Raw genomic sequence first — 16,996 nt, 5'->3', positions numbered from 1 at the left:
TATACTTAATTTGATCATATTTCTCCTCGTGAGCTTAGCTCGGTTGATATGGACAATGCATGATATATGCAGGGTCCGGGGTTCGAACCCCGACCACTACAAAAAAAAAATTAATCATATTTATAAAAGATATTTGAGTCAACAAAAATTAATGTATTTACTCTAAATTCTTAACCAGATACATCATCTTCGGAGTAATAGCCACTTTAGTCCCTAAATAATTAGCAAACAGTCACAATAGTTCCTTAATGTATAAAAATTTCAAAGCAGTCATTGATTGTGCACTTCAAAAGTCAAAATTATCTCGGACATTAAAATAGTCGTATATTAAATCTATTCATACCGGGATTGATTTGACACTAATTAAGTATTTGTCAAGACTAATATGTCAATATATTTAAAAGTTAGTATGACAATGTTAACAAGATATTTTAATGTAAATGACTATTTTGACTAACATCGTACACAATTAGATATTATTTTAAAATTTTGATATATAGAAGACTATTGTGACAACCCGATACATGAAATTTTCAACAATGAAAAGGACTGTTATCCCACCATTTCCATTTTTGTGTTGAACGAAATAATTCTTGTATATACATACAATGAGGAGGAAATACAGAAAATATATAACAATATCAAACAAACAAACCATTCTAACCAGAACCCAAAAAAATGGATATATTAGATCTGGAAAAGCACTTTGCCTTCTACGGCGCTAACCATACGAACCCAATAAACGTTATACTCCACAAACTCTTTGTTTGGCCTCTCATTTTCACTTTTCTTATTCTCTTTTACTTTACTCCTCCATTTTTCTCTCCTTCCCAAACACTCCTTAATTTTATCCACCCTGTTTTAATTTTCAACTTTGGTTTTGTATTCGCTGTTTTCTATGCTGTTTACTATGTTGCTTTGGATATCAAAGCTGGTTCCTTTGTTGCTGTATTCACTCTTCTTTGTTGGGTTTCGTCTAGTTTCATCGCTAATTCACTCGGCTTCCAACTCGCTTGGAAGGTACTATTTTATTCATGCCTATAGTTCTATGAAACACGAAAATCACATAATTCAGTGTAATTATATGTTTCGGTATCGGACACGCGTAATCTTAGGAGTGTCTGTGTTTCATAGTTATACTCAATTATTTTATGCCTATAGTTCTATGAAACACGAAAATCAGTGTAATTATATGTTTCGGTGTCGGACACGCGTAATCATAGGAGTGTCTGTGTTTCATAGTTATACTCAATTATACATGATATGAATTCAATTATGAATTAGCTAGTTTGTTAGAGTTAGTTAGCATTTAGTTTTGGTAAAGTATGTTTGCTAGTACCAAATTTTGAAATTATAGCTTATAAGCTCTTATTTGTAGGGGAGCTTATATAGCTTATAAGTACACGAACTCTGATTCAATTATGATTGACTGTCTTGCAATATTCAAAGAACATTGCTACCAATCATTAAAATCCAATGTAAAGCAAATATGTTTTAACTATGAGTATAGGAACTCTGGTTCGTCTTGTGAGCCCGTAGGGTATGGGTCGGGTCAAGGCCTAACCCAAAGAAAATTGGGACAGAATGATATTCCAGGATCTGACCAGATGGAAGGAGGGTCTGGGTTTACAATGTGCTCATCCATCCTTTCCAATTAGTTTGTAGAATATGATGTTTGTTTTTTGTTTGTAACTTGTTTTACACTTTCTTCCCTATTGGGGTTACACATATGACAAGTTAAAAGTATAGACCCTGCCGGATATATACTAAGCAAGAAGTCTTAAGTGTAGTGATCGGTGAGCGTTCGTTAGCCTGTCCTTTCTTTCTTATTTATAAGCTCACATCCCTCGTGATAGTAGGGATGGTTGTTCCTATCTGCTTGGTCAAACCATTATCTCGGTTGTTGCGTGTTCATCTTTATCCAATGTGTGGGTGTATGTGAGCAAGTCAAAAGTGCCACAGCTAATGAGGCGAAACCTAGTGAAAAGCGTAACAGCCCGAGACTCCATCTCGGATACAGGTAGCTAGACTCCACTCCATTAGAAGTCATGACAGGAGGCCGTCTTCCGAGATTTACTCTTGGTATGCTTATCTCGCCCACGTGCTGAGCATGTGGCCAATTCACCCGTCTCAATTTAACCTGTCACATGTCTCTTATGTAACTATGTGATGTTAGGCTACGTTAATTATGGCAGAGGGGCACTGGGCTATATTTCTTATTCCGGTCCACATCCACATATAAGTGAGTAAAAAGATTTATATAACGAGATACTTTAGAAGCATGGATACACAAAGTAGACACGTTAAATGTATTACGTATTTTTTTAATATATAGGATGAATACAAAAGATGTTTATGACAAGGGTCAGAGGTAGTTTTGTGTTCTGTTTTATAAACAATTGTTGTGCTTTAATTATGGACTATAATCTTTCAGGTTGTGTTGGCTGCTCAGTTGATTGGATGGACTGGAACATCTATTGGTCATGTTGTGTTTGAGGTAAATCCTTGTTCCATCACTGAAAAGCACTACACATAGATTTTCTCAATTCATTTATGATATATAATTTTTCTATCAGAAACGTGCACCAACTCGATTGGATGACTTTGCTCAAGGTCTTTTAATGGAGCCTTTCTTCGTGATTCTTGAGGTAACTTAACTGTTTGTCATAGCGATTTGAACTGGTTTCTTTCAAAATGAAAACAAGGTTGACTATCTTAATTTGTTTTGTAGGTCCTCCAATCATCCATCGGATATGAACCATATCCAGGATTTCAGACAAAGGTGAAGGCAAGGATAGAAGCCAATATCAAAGAATTCAAGGACATTGAACAAAAGAAACTTTCTTAGCTTAAAATAGTTTGCAAATGTTGTTGTTTTAAACCATTCCTTTGGAAATAGAAAAATAAAATCTTACAGAAAACTGGATTTGTTGTGTTGTCATTTATTGAGGGGAAATTGGAGATAAATTAGTGGAGAGATAATAAAAGTATATTTGTTCCAAACAAACATCATGAACATTGTGCAGCTATTTCTAACTATGAGTTCCTCAATTTCATTGTCAATGTAGTTCTTGTGAGTCTTCTTGGATGCCTTTATTCTTGATTATTTTTTATCATTTGGAATGATTGCTTGCAACCCTGATTCTTCTCAAGAGGAATGCAATTTCTTGATGTAATGATCCTTGTTGTAGCAAAAAAAGCATCTTGCTAGAGCAACCACAGTGGAACACCATCTTGTGAATTTTTGAAGTATTCAACACTGTCAAATAGATAATCTTTGTTGGTGACAATCAAAACCAAAGTTGCAGTGAAATCTTCATTTTTTTCGCATTGTTGTGACACCATGCCAATATCATCCACAATGGAAGTCTTACTTTTAAGATTTTGTATTTAACGAGTATTCTCGTTGTGTAACCAAAAAAAAGAGTACATATAGGGGGTATTTTGTGTAGCGGTCTTTTTTGGTGGGATCTATATTTTTTGAGAATATTGAAATATAGTGATATAAAGTTATTACTAGATGATTAATGAGTTATGTTTAAAAATCAGTTTGAGGTGCTAGGTTGAAAGAACTTAATGCATATTAAATATGGCTCTTAAAAAAGTTATAAACAAATGATTTGCACAAATTAGAGCTATTTAAATATCCAAGAATGGATGTCTTCGTTGTGAATGTTCTAAAGGATAGAAATAATTTGTTTGGACCTAAGAAGATGGATGATTGGTTGAGATCCGTTGTGTAGAGGGATCAAGCTTTAGTCTGTCCGCCGCAAGTCCTTCTCCACCAGAGGGGGATGGTGTACATGCATACGCTCCGACGTCCGAGTCAGTAAAGGGTTCAAGAGGTCATGCGACTATAATATGGATTAGTAGTGTCATACCTAAGGCATATATAATGGGTAAGTAGAGTTTTGACCCATAGTCTTTTACCTGGACAACTGTCTCGAAGAGAACGTGAGTGACCATCGGGGCGGTCTGCTGCATAAGACTCGGATTGGGAGGCAAGGAACCCTTTGAACAGATCATGATCTAGTGGAATTTAAGGTATGTCCATCGTATAGTATCGTCTGTTCTAGGGGCTTGGGTCGCGTCGAATCTAGACGGAATGAACATTGTGTCAGTCCGTATAACAAGAACACATGGAAGATTGCTTTTTAGGCTCCCCCAATATCTTTTTAGGCCCCTTAAAAATACAAAAATAACCTTTATAATACATCCGGTAGTTACATACCGGTAGTGCATTTTAAATTTTCACATTTTACACCTTCGGTATGTACATACCGGAGGCACATTTACAAATTTTCACGTTTATCGCATTCGGTAGTTATGTTCTGGAGGAACATTCATTTTGCGATTTCTCAATTACACCTCCGGTATATATATACCGTACTCCACCCACGTTGTTATCTATATAAAATGGTGCAGTTTTTTAAGAGTTATTTTCTAAGCTTCAATATTGTTCCATACCTTGCGTTTTTTGGCCAATTTTTGTTGTGTTTTCATCACAATTAATAGAACAAATGGCGTCAATCTTTACTCAATTGCAATCATTTAGAAGGTAAACCTTGCTTCTTCCTCTCTCGTATTGTTTCTGCATAATTTTTTTAGAGTTATGTCATATTCAATGAAAAGTTTGATCCTTTTATTTCTGTAAATTTTATGCACCCTACCAAAAGTTTGTGAATTTTCCAACATAGCAGAGCATGTACATTTAAATAACATAATGCGATAAACGTGAAAATTTGTAAATGTGCCTCCGGTATGTACATACCGAAGGTGTAAAATGTGAAAATTTAAAATGCACTACCGGTATGTAACTACCGGATGTATTATAAAGGTTATTTTTGTATTTTTAGGGGGCCTAAAGAGATATTGGGGGGGCCTAAAAAGCAATCTTCGAACACATGTTATTGAACAAACACCCATTGGACCCTATATACACCATGTAACACTTATCTGTTTTTACTTTACTGATGGTAATTTTAGCAAATATCGCCAACGTCAATGTGTATTGGTGATGAATTTTTTTGTTATCATGTTATCGGTACGAAGTGGAATACATAGGGGTGTAAGCGGTTAAGATAAAACCGATGAAACTGAAAGTCCAAACCGAACCAAACCAAAAATGTATCCGACCTTGTCTGGTAAGGTTCAAAACCGAACCGAACCAATCGAAACCGATCTTATTTGGTTTGGTTCTCGATTTTTCATTTTGAGATCCAAGAAACCGATAAACCGAACCCATGCTAACCTCACTCCCCATTTTACTATTATTATCCCTCCTCACACACACACACACTTATGATTATGTCCAAAATTAAAGCCCAACATAAAATACTACATAATCCATTCACTTCCTCTCATACTAATCTCATCTCATCACTCAGACTCTATTTCATTTCTACTAAAAAAGAAACCCTAGCTGTCAACCACACCCATGACCTAACCCAATTTTCCTCATCACCAAATCGTTCATCTGTTGGTTAGTTTTTATCATGTTTACGCCTTCAAATTTTTTAAAATATATCGTATTATATGCCTTGGAAATATTGAGTAAGGTTAGTTATAAAAGTTGTTTGAAAAATAGATAACATGAAAAAACAATATATGAAATACAAAGTTCAATGAAATATTTTAGCATGACATATGTTTTATGCATGAAATACAAATTTGTAAGAATATGAATTTTTATTTTAATTGTATTTTTAAATAAACCAATCAACCAAATCAAACCGATTTGTTTGGTTTCGTTCCTTTTTTGAAAAAGAATGAAAACCGATCCAAACCGAACCGTTACACCATAGAAATACAAAGTTTTCACTATTGTTTAACCGTGATAACCATATATTATTTTTTTTTACATACACAAGAACCAGAGATGAAACCCCTGTACTCAAAGAGCTCAAATCTTTTACGACTAAGATCAATCGATTCTTGTTGCTGATTATGAAAATGTTAAATGAAGGAATAAAACCTTTATCTATGTAGTATTGAAAATGACCATGTCCAAAGTCAACTAACAACCAAACGAGCATGCTGAGAAGCAAGCAACTAACAACCAATCTATAATATTAAAAAAAATATTTTTTTGAATAAATCTCTAATATTAAAATTGAAACAAGCATTTTGAATTGAATCAATCAATAATTCAATATAAACATATAGTAATCAATCATATTGTCCACATTACAAACCAGAAAAAATGGGTCTATTAGATCTGGAAAAGCACTTTGCATTCTATGGCGCTTATCATAGCAACCCAATAAACGTTGCAATCCATATCCTCTTTGTTTGGCCTCTCCTTTTCACAGCTCTTATTCTACTTTACTTCACCCCTCCTATTTTCTCTCCATCCCAAACAGTTCTTAATCTTATACACCCTGTCTTTGTTTTCAACCTTGGCTTCATCTTCACCATTTTCTACGCTCTTTTCTACGCTGCTTTGGATATTAAAGCTGGTTCCTTTGTTGGCTTCATCACTTTTCTTTGTTGGGTTTCTTCAAGTTTCATCGCAAATTCACTCGGATTCGAACTTGCTTGGAAGGTACTGAATTAGTTCATAACGTTGTATGTTTCATTTTATTTGTTAGCAATAATATATTTCAGACTCTAATAGTTTAGTCTAATGGTAAAAAACATTGAACTTAGATTCGGATATCTCAAGTTCACGTGTGTTCAAATAATACAACTCTAAGTTAATGTAGAATGATAAAAAAAAATACAATGTTTGAACAGGAAGAATCTTTTGTCTTATGAACTCTGAATTATCACGTCACTTTTAGACGCAAACCAAACTATTACGATAAAAAAAATAAATTGTTTTTTAATATCTATTCTAGTTTTATCTGTTAATTTATGTTTTATAAATTATTATTTGCACACTTAAACAGAGGATAAATTATATTTTTATATTTTTGATATCATAAAAAATATTAAAAGTCCTTATGTCTTGACCAACTTGGTTCTAACACGTATAAACTTGGTTCCATTATAGATTATAAAAATTGAAGAAATTTTATAGCATACCTTACACATAAAACCTAAATAAATTAAGGGAATGAACAACACTAAAAAGATCCTTTAAAAAAAACAATGATAGGTTGACACACTTAATGTGTACACTCCTTTATACCACTTTAGAAAATTTAAGTTAACCAAATATATGATCTGTGTGACCGCAGTTTTTTAGTTGCGTTAGCACTATTTTTTTAAAATTTATTTGGTTAACTAATTGGAAAAATAGTGGTCACGCACATTTTAGTTGCAACTGAAAAATGTGGTCACACAGACCATATATTTGGTTATTTGAAAATTTTCAGAGTGGTACAAAGGGTATCTAAATAAATAAATAATTTGATGCATTTATAATTAATTGGGCAACCTATCTTTATTAGAAAAATAAAAAAACACTAAAGATGTATTTATAGCTAAATAAATAAATTTGATGCATTGACGTGTCCATTTTTTTTATTATTATCTTTCAGTCACAAACCATAATATTTTATGATTTTTTGGTTAGAGATGATGAATGTTAAACATTTTTGTTGATTAAATGGTTATTATTATCTTAGGCTTTGTTTGGGAGTTTGGAGGGGAGGGGGTTGGAAATAGGGACGGAGCCAAAAAATTATTTTAGGGAGGACTAAATTTAAGAGTATAACTTAGTAAAGAAAAAATAAAATTTTATATGCATAATATATTCAAGAAATTTAAAAAATCATATGATATATCCAAAAGTTATGAGAAATTTCAAAGATATACAAAAGATGAGAGGCTCGTTTAGTATGACGAGACTAAAGAAGATTTTTGAATAGTAAAGAAAGAAAAAATTAAACAATAAAATGTAAAGGTAATAGGATAAATTCAAGATAAAATCACGAGCACTGAATTGTTGGTACGAGAGTGCGTATATAACACTGTATGCTATAAAGAAAAAAAATTCACCAAATTGCAACAAGGAATTGTAAATTGATATTTGTTAAGGATTAATGTTGTTTTGTAAATTGCAACAAAACTTTACTTTATTTTTCATTGTTATGCATTATAAATAATAGCTAGTGTAATTAAGCTTAGAAACTTGAATGTTTAAGGCTAAGTAAATTGAGTGAATAAAAAAAAAGTTCATCGTACAACCACAGATAATAAATATAGTGACCAAAAAATATAATAGCATATTAATATGAACAAAATTATAGTAAAAATCTAGGGTTGACCGTGGCCTCTGTTGGTCCCCCTTTAATTAGCTTCATCCCGGGTTGGAAATATAGGGGAAATTGGAAGGAAAAAAATCATATTTTTTGAAAGAATGATTTTTTTAGAGAATGATAAATTAATGTTTATAATTAATATATTTTTTAATTTTAAGAATATTATAACAACATATATTAAATTTGAAGAATTAATGTAAACTCTCCAAAACCTTCAAAAGCCCTCCAATACAATTTTTTAGTTATCCCAAATGAGGAGGGTTTTCTATTATGGGGAAATATAGGGGAAATTGGAAGGAAAAAAATCATATTTTTTGAAAGAATGATTTTTTTAGAGAATGATAAATTAATGTTTATAATTAATATATTTTTTAATTTTAAGAATATTATAACAACATATATTAAATTTGAAGAATTAATGTAAACTCTCCAAAACCTTCAAAAGCCCTCCAATACAATTTTTTAGTTATCCCAAATGAGGAGGGTTTTCTATTATGGGGAAATATAGGGGAAATTGGAAGGAAAAAAATCATATTTTTTGAAAGAATGATTTTTTTAGAGAATGATAAATTAATGTTTATAATTAATATATTTTTTAATTTTAAGAATATTATAACAACATATATTAAATTTGAAGAATTAATGTAAACTCTCCAAAACCTTCAAAAGCCCTCCAATACAATTTTTTAGTTATCCCAAATGAGGAGGGTTTTCTATTATGGGGAAATATAGGGGAAATTGGAAGGAAAAAAATCATATTTTTTGAAAGAATGATTTTTTTAGAGAATGATAAATTAATGTTTATAATTAATATATTTTTTAATTTTAAGAATATTATAACAACATATATTAAATTTGAAGAATTAATGTAAACTCTCCAAAACCTTCAAAAGCCCTCCAATACAATTTTTTAGTTATCCCAAATGAGGAGGGTTTTCTATTATGAAGAAAAATAACCCCCAAAATCTTCCCCTTTCAATATCATCTATTTCTTCTATTTGCTTCTTCCTTTTTTTCAAACTCCTCCTTTTCTTCACCCCAAACTCGTAAACAAAACCTTAGAATTACTGTTATAGCAAATAATCGAAGCTCATTGCTACGTGCCAATATTAACATCTAATGTAAAGCAAGGGTCAAAGGCAGTGTTTTGTTACGTTTTGTAAATAATTACTTTTCTTTAATTAGGACTCTAATCTTTCAGGTTGTGTTGGTTGCTCAGTTGATTGGTTGGATTGGACAATTTATTGGCCATGGTGCATTTGAGGTAAATCATTGATCCATCACTAAATATGCGTAGATTTTCACAATTCATTTAGTACTATGTTCTATTATTTTTCTGTCAGAAACGTGCACCAGCTCTATTGGACAACCTTGCTCAAGCTCTTTTAATGGGTCCTTTCTTCGTAATTCTTGAGGTAATTATTTGGCATAGTGCTTTGAACTGGTTTTGATTCAAATTGGAAACAAGATTGACTATTTTAATTTATTTTGCAGGTCCTCCAATCATCCATTGGATATGAACCATATCCTGGATTTCAAACAAATGTGAAGGCAAGGATAGAAGCTAATATCAAAGAATGGAAGGACAAGCAACAAAAGAAACTTTCTTAGCTTGAAAAAGTTGTTTACAAATGTTGTTGTTCTAGACAAATAATATCATTGTTAGCATCAGGAATCGACTTATAGTTGATTCCTGATTACCCCGTGGTTAGTTTATGGTATAAGTAAAATTGGGGCAATATCTAGGGCTTTGGGACTTTGTTTTAATTTAGTCCATTTGTTTGTTGAAGGTGTAAGGGCAAGGTTGTGAAAATCATTAGATTACATAGATTCGAAAAACGTTCATAGACTTGACTCATAAATTTGTACGAGTTTATGAAAATTTAAACATGACTTTAAAAAATATATAAGTTACATATAAACGACATAACCAAATTTGCTAACGAAATTATCTCCTTGATAAAAGTAAAGTAACAAAAGTAAGTAAGTAAGATCACAGTTCCTTCCTAACTGACAACTACACATAACAAAAAATCATAAATCATATATGCTAATGACTTCAACCATTCAAAGCTCCGGTGAGTTGAAAAGAAGATGCAAGCCAAAAAAATCAACACCTAAGTGTGTATAACAATGCATTTACAAAAACACATAAAAGCGACAATAAACATAATATTGAATATATTTGAGCAATATAATTTCCACATGCTATGTTATTTTAAATAAAAAAAATATTATCTTGACTCTATCTTAGTAGTTTTTTGAGAAATGTCGTATCCCGTACCGGTATCGGGTACCGTACACATACCTATGCAATGTAGGTAAGAATAGAAAGCATGTGCTGTTTGCATAATAATACATATAATAGTTCAGACCATGATAAGCATGTGATGCTTTGCATCATAGCTTAAATCTCACTAAAATAATTTAAAAGATGCTACACATCTGTCTGTCTTTTTGTTTTACACGTTAAATAAATAAATTGAGTTTTGCTATACTCACTTTCATTTTGTTGTGATTTCTTCTAAACCTATATTCTTGTTGTTGTTCTTGTTACAAACAAAGATCTACGAATGGCGGCTCTTAGGAAGGTGTCAGTGTTGTTAGAGAAGCTTGATTCTGGTGAGTTTGTGGACAACTTCCGGAGCATGAAGCTTGACTTTTCAGTCTTGAAAAAGCTGAAGAAATCATTGCTGAGGGTTCCAAATGTACTTGATGATGATGAGGAGAAACAGATCATAAATTCTATTGTCATAGAATTGCTGGATGGGCTGAGATTTGCTGTCTATGAAGTTCACAATTTCGTTGATGAAATCAACACTGAGGCGTTGCGCTGCAAAGTGGAAACTCCTGCTTCTAAGGTGCTGAAATATCTTTCTTCTCCTTTCAACCCGTTTAATGAAGCGATTAACTGTAAATTGCTAAAATTAACTCAAAGATTAGAACGCTTGACTTCCAGCAATGTTTTGCGTGGAACTCGTAGAAGTTCTCCTTTGGTTGATGAATCTTCTATTTATGGAAGAGACAGTGATAAAGAGAAACTTAAACATCTTTTGTTGTCTAGTGATTGTGATGATAGTCAAATACGAATTATTTCAATCGTGGGTATTGAAGGGATTGGTAAAACTACCTTTGCAGAACTCCTTTATAACGATCCTGAAGTAAATGACAAATTTGAGTTCAAACTATGGGAGTATATCTCAACTGATTTTGGTATTTTAAAGTTTTGTGAAACCATTCTTGAATATATTACTTCACAAACAATTAGTTGTGACAATATGAAACCAATTTTTTTGTTAGTATTGGATGGGGCCTTGGGTGTATGTTCTGTCGACTGGATATTATTGACAGATATCTTACATGCTGGGAAAAAGGGAAGTAGGATCATCATCACAACACGAGATGAAAGAGTTCCAAAATCCATGCAAACCTTTTTTTATGTCCACTATTTGAAACCTCTGGAAAGCGAAGATTGTTGGTCTTTAGTTGCCAGGCATGCATTTGGAGCATGTAATGACAAACAACGATCCAATCTAGAAGAAATTGGCAGGGAAATTGCAAAAAAATGTTACGGTATACCATTAGCTGCAGTATCAATTGCGGCTTTTCTTCGCATTGAATTGTCCCCATATTACTGGAATAATGTGCTAATGCGTGACATTTGGGAATCAATAGGTTATGACGTGCAACCTGCTCTACAACTGAACTACCACTATCTTTCTCCTCCTTTAAAACGGTGCTTTGCATATTGCTCAATTTTTCCGAAGAACTCCATCTTAGAAAAAAATGTGATAGTTCAGCTGTGGATTGCAGAAGGCTTAGTAGAATCGTCCATAGATCAGGAAAAAGTCGGAAAAGAATACTTTGATATACTAGTATCATGGTCGTTGATACATCGACGGTCTATTGGTGAAGAAAACTTTGAAATGCAAAACCTTATCCATGATTTAGCTACAATGGTTTCATCTTCATACTGTATCAGGTTGGACGAACATAACCTACATAAAGGGGTACATAATTTGTCATACACTAGAGGGATATATGATTCACATGATAAATTTGATATGTTGTATAGATTAAAAGGTTTACGTACCTTTCTAGCACTACCGTTACAAGAACAATCGCCTCTTTGTTTACTATCAAACAAGACCGTACATGACCTGCTACCAGAAATGAAACAGTTGCGTGTGTTGTCTTTGTCAAACTACAAGAGTATCACCGAGGTTCCCAAATCTATTGGAAATTTGTTATACCTCCGGTACTTAAATCTTTCTCACACTAATATTGAAAGATTGCCTTATGAAACATGCAAGCTTTACAATCTGCAGTTCTTGTTATTGGCAGGCTGTAGAAGGCTCGTTGAATTGCCCGAGGACATAGGAGAATTGGTCAATCTACAGTGCCTTGACATTAGTGACACTGCATTGGGGGAGATGCCCGCACAAATAGCCAAATTAGAAAATCTCCACACTTTGTCCAACTTTGTTGTCAGTAAACGTAATGGTGGATTGATGGTAGCCGAACTAGGAAAATTTCCCCACCTACATGGAAAACTTTCAATCTCACAACTACAAAATGTTAATGACCCCTCTGAAGCTTTTCAAGCCAATTTGAAGATGAAAGAACAAATAGACAAGTTAGCTTTAGAATGGGAGTGTGGTAGTACTTTTTCAGATTCACAAGTTCAAAGGGCTGTACTTGAAAATTTGCGACCCTCAACAAATTTGAAAAGTCTCACCATCAAAGGCTATGGTGGATACAGCATTCCAAATTGGTTGGGTGATTTTTTATTTGGCAACATGGTGTATTTAAGGATCTCGAATTTCGATAAGTGTATATGGCTTCCACCCCTTGGACAATTGGGAAATTTGAAAGAACTCATTATTGATTCGATGCTTTCAATAAAGAGTGTTGGCACAGAGTTCTACGGAAGTGATAGTTCTCCTTCATTTCAACCATTTCCCTCCTTGGAGACTCTACACTTTGAGGATATGCCAGAATGGGAGGAATGGAACTTCATTGGAGGTACAACGACAAATTTTCCTAGTCTAAAAAGTCTGTTACTAAGTAAGTGCCCGAAACTGAGAGGAGACATACCTGACAATCTTCCTTCCTTAACTGAACTTGAGTTAAGAGGATATCCTTTTTCGGTGGAATCAAGACATTTAGATGATAATAGCAATTTCATAATGATAATTCCATTCTCACATGTTATCAGCCAATTGATGCTCCCTCTCTATTCTCTTCGACAGTTTACCATAGATGACTTTCCATTTCTAACGTCTTTCCCAACAGACGGTCTACCAAAAACCTTGAAATTTCTCAAAATTAGTAATTGTGAGAATTTGGAATTCCTTCCTCGTGAATACTTTCACAGTTACACATTCCTCGAGGAATTGAAAATATCTTATAGCTGTAATTCAATGATTTCATTTACCTTGGGTGCTCTCCCTGTCCTCAAGAGTTTGTTCATTGAGGGATGTAAAAATCTGAAATCAATAGTACTTGCAGAAAGAGCATCCGAAAAGAGTCTCTCGTTTCTTAGAAGCATCAAAATATGGGATTGTAATGAGTTGGAGTCATTTCCCCCAGGTGGATTGCTCGCTCCAAACCTTGTTTATATTGCAGTGTGGAAGTGTGGGAAGCTTCGTTCGCTACCTGAAAGAATGAACGCTCTTACTGGCCTTCTAGAAATGGAAATTGATAATCTACCAAATCTTCAATCTTTTGTCATAGATGATTTTCCTATCAGTTTACAGAAATTGACTGTTGGCTATGTTGGAGGGATTATGTGGAATACTGAGCAAACTTGGGAACATCTCACTTGTCTTTCAGTGTTGCGAATTAATGGCAATGATATGGTGAACACACTGATGGGGCCACTTCTACCTAAATCGCTTGAAACACTATGCATCTGTGGTCTTAATGATAAAAGCATTGATGAGAAGTGGTTTGAACATCTCACCTCTCTCCAAAACCTTGAGATTGTGAACGCTCCCAAACTTAAGTCGTTGCCGAAAAAGGGATTGCCTTCCTGGCTTTCAGTTATAAATATGACTTGCTGTCCATTACTGAAAGCAAAATTGCAAAGGAAGCGAGGGAAAGAATGGCGTAAGATTGCTCATATTCCCTCCATAATTATCGATGACGAATTGATCACATGAGTATCTTGTCCGGGTGAGTCTCTAAGATACTTCTTTTTTGTTTCTTTATTGTTATGCCATTTTAAATTTATATTTTTAATTTCAATAGTAACATCGAAATACTATATTATAGCATTAACTATTTTTTTTATCATAGAATTATATTCTGTGTCATCCCTGCTTTTGTCCAACCTTGCTGTTGTGAGAAGCCAAGTTCTTGTGTACAGCCTTCCCCCTAGTCCATTATTAAATGTTGGGTTAATAGGCTTTTACCCCCTGCCATATAAGCGAAATATGGTTTACCCCCTGTAAAAAAAAAACTTTGGAGATCGCCCTTGTAATTTAAAGATTATTTGGTTTTTGACCCTCAATGCATATGACTATGCAGAAATTTATGGATTAATAGGCTTTTACCCCCTGCCATATAGGCGAAATTTGGTTTACCCCCTGCCACATGAGCGAAAATGCACAGTCATATGCCCTGAGGGTCCAAAACCAAAGAATCTTTAAATTCAAGGGGGATCTCCAAACTTTTTTTGTACAAGGGGTAAACCATATTTCGTCTATATGACAGGGGGTAAAAGCCTATTAACTCTTAAATGTTTACTAATGACGAACAAATGAAAAGGAGAAGCAACAACTAACTGTTAGGTAATCTTTTTGTCTATATGACTTCATATATATTTTAATGAGTTGGTTTTAATGTATTGAGTGTTAATCTGTGTCAAATTCTTGTAACATGGTTTGAATTTTTTTCTAATCTATTATTCTAATAAACATCATTTCCATACTATTGTTTTAATTTAACTGTCTTGACTTAATATTTCTTCCTCATGTTGGTCAATTAGAACTCTTCTGTAACATGGTTTTGTTGTTTCCCAGATTTTATGTCTTGCTCTTTGTTTACCACTTCAAGTGTAATTGATGGCAGGTATACATTTCTTCTATGATTGGCTTTAACATTATCCCGTTTACTACGTGCATGGTCCAATTGCTTATCTTTCTTTCGAAGTTTTTCATTAACATTGCAAAAGTTAACGTTCCATTGCGATGTAAAATCCCAAATGCAAGTGACAGTAATATATGTGGCTCATGAAGTGATTGATAAATCAGTTCAATTCGAATCTCACAGTGCTGGTGTATGTCTGAGCTAATAATCTGGATGCTAATCTAGGTTTTATTTGTCCTCACGTCACGTCCATATATTAGAAATATTATTGCAGTCCCTTAGCTAACATTGATCAACATGCAAAATAATTAGTGCAGTTCTTTTTCTATGTAATATCTGTCTATGACTTGGAAATTCTGCAAAGAGATGTGTGCCTCAGCTAAATGGTGAAATATAAATTACAAACAGAACACACTTGATATTTTCCGTAAGAAATTTAAAGCTGTGTGTGAACTGATATGCAGATATTTTGAATTTGTTGATAAACTAGTAGCCTGTGAAGCACCGACACGGACATTGACACGTCGACACCACTAATAATGTGAGAAAATCACATAATTCAGTGTAATTATATGGACACGCCTAATATGAGGAATGTCCGTGCTTCATAGCTAGTAGCCATCCAGAGGATCATTGTAGAACATATGAGAAGCGATGCATGCATAAAATGAAACAAAATGAAAACAGTTTATTTGGCATTTCTATGGAATCTATATGTGGTTGAACTCTGATGGTTATGGGTATTTGTAAAGAATGTTGGTGTTGAATTCTTTCGAATTAGTTGTTCTTCATTCAATATATTTCCCTCCCTGAAATATTTTCCCAAACTCAAAGGAAACGTGGCCATTAACTTTACTTCATTAGCGATGCATGTATCCTATTTGTGTACCATCCGAAAAACCGTAGTAACTTCTAGTAATTTAGAATGTAGACTGTTTTATTTGCCTCTACTCCTATATATGAATTCCATCAAACTTAATCAGAGTATCTATATTTTTATGTCAGATTTGTATCTGCTGCTCAACTCTTGGTAGATCTTCCAACGGTTTTCTGCACTAATCTGAATGATTTCCGGCGAATATCCAGGTCTTCGTAGAGAAATCGTAGGCAATTGTCATGGAACATTCATCCTATATTTCACAAATTCAGAAAATGATCATCCAAAAAACGAAAGAACAAGAGTTTAGTTGAGTATTGCAAAAATTAATTGCAGAAGCATATTCTTTTCATTGATTCCAAAAAATTCATTGAAGTGTAAAGAGGACATGAATTTAATTATAGTAACAATATGTCACATACAATCATTGCATAACAATATTGTTTTTGTATATGCTATAAGTTGTTTACATAAGCTGCCTTGGATTACTAATGAAAATAACCTCACAACATGTCATAAGTTGTTTTCATAAATTATGCCAAACACTTTTATAAGAATAATTATGCCAGAAGATAACCTCAAATAAACCAATCTAAAAACGCCTTATGATATAAAAACACTTTTCATAAGCTTTTATTAAGTAAGAATTGTCGTTTTATGCTAAACGGGATAAAATCTTTCATGAAGATCACTATGATATACATAGTTAGCATCATGAAACATGTCGCTAAATACTCTTATGTTGAATCAGGCAGAACATTCTTCCTTCAAAGACACCTTATCGTCAAGTTCCAGAAACAAATTTTTCGAACACATCCAC

The 16,996-nt window shown here is 33.4% G+C and overlaps 3 protein-coding genes across 6 annotated transcripts; all 3 read left to right on the top strand.

Moving 5' to 3' along the window:
- The first annotated feature begins 593 nt into the window (after positions 1-593).
- Positions 594-3,088, top strand: LOC25490396 (2-hydroxy-palmitic acid dioxygenase MPO1). Its single transcript, XM_013603819.3, has 4 exons — positions 594-1,020; positions 2,435-2,497; positions 2,577-2,648; positions 2,732-3,088. Exons 1-4 carry the CDS (start codon positions 679-681, stop codon positions 2,846-2,848), a joined length of 594 nt encoding a protein of 197 aa, XP_013459273.1. The 5' UTR covers positions 594-678; the 3' UTR covers positions 2,849-3,088.
- A 3,065-nt stretch (positions 3,089-6,153) lies between these two features.
- LOC25490395 (2-hydroxy-palmitic acid dioxygenase MPO1) lies at positions 6,154-10,052 on the top strand. Its single transcript, XM_013603817.3, has 4 exons — positions 6,154-6,544; positions 9,409-9,471; positions 9,551-9,622; positions 9,702-10,052. Exons 1-4 carry the CDS (start codon positions 6,203-6,205, stop codon positions 9,816-9,818), a joined length of 594 nt encoding a protein of 197 aa, XP_013459271.1. The 5' UTR covers positions 6,154-6,202; the 3' UTR covers positions 9,819-10,052.
- Positions 10,053-10,176: 124 nt separating this feature from the next.
- Positions 10,177-16,627, top strand: LOC25490394 (putative disease resistance protein At3g14460). Of its 4 annotated transcripts, XR_003010452.2 has the most exons (4): positions 10,177-14,384; positions 14,508-15,001; positions 15,233-15,281; positions 16,305-16,627. XR_003010452.2 is itself a non-coding variant. In XM_024779604.2 (2 exons), exon 1 carries the CDS (start codon positions 10,781-10,783, stop codon positions 14,369-14,371), a length of 3,591 nt encoding a protein of 1,196 aa, XP_024635372.1. In that variant the 5' UTR covers positions 10,177-10,780; the 3' UTR covers positions 14,372-14,384; positions 16,305-16,627. The 4 variants fall into 4 exon arrangements, 1 of the variants encoding a protein (XP_024635372.1); XR_003010453.2 differs by lacking the exon at positions 14,508-15,001; XR_003010454.2 differs by lacking the exon at positions 14,508-15,001 and having other exon boundaries at positions 10,933-11,068.
- The last annotated feature ends 369 nt before the right edge of the window (positions 16,628-16,996 follow it).

This window comes from Medicago truncatula, chromosome 3, assembly GCF_003473485.1.
Source record: "Medicago truncatula cultivar Jemalong A17 chromosome 3, MtrunA17r5.0-ANR, whole genome shotgun sequence".
Classification (NCBI taxonomy): domain Eukaryota; kingdom Viridiplantae; phylum Streptophyta; class Magnoliopsida; order Fabales; family Fabaceae; genus Medicago; species Medicago truncatula.
The sequence above is the reverse complement of the archived record's forward strand: the minus strand, read 5'-3'. Positions and strand labels throughout refer to the sequence as shown.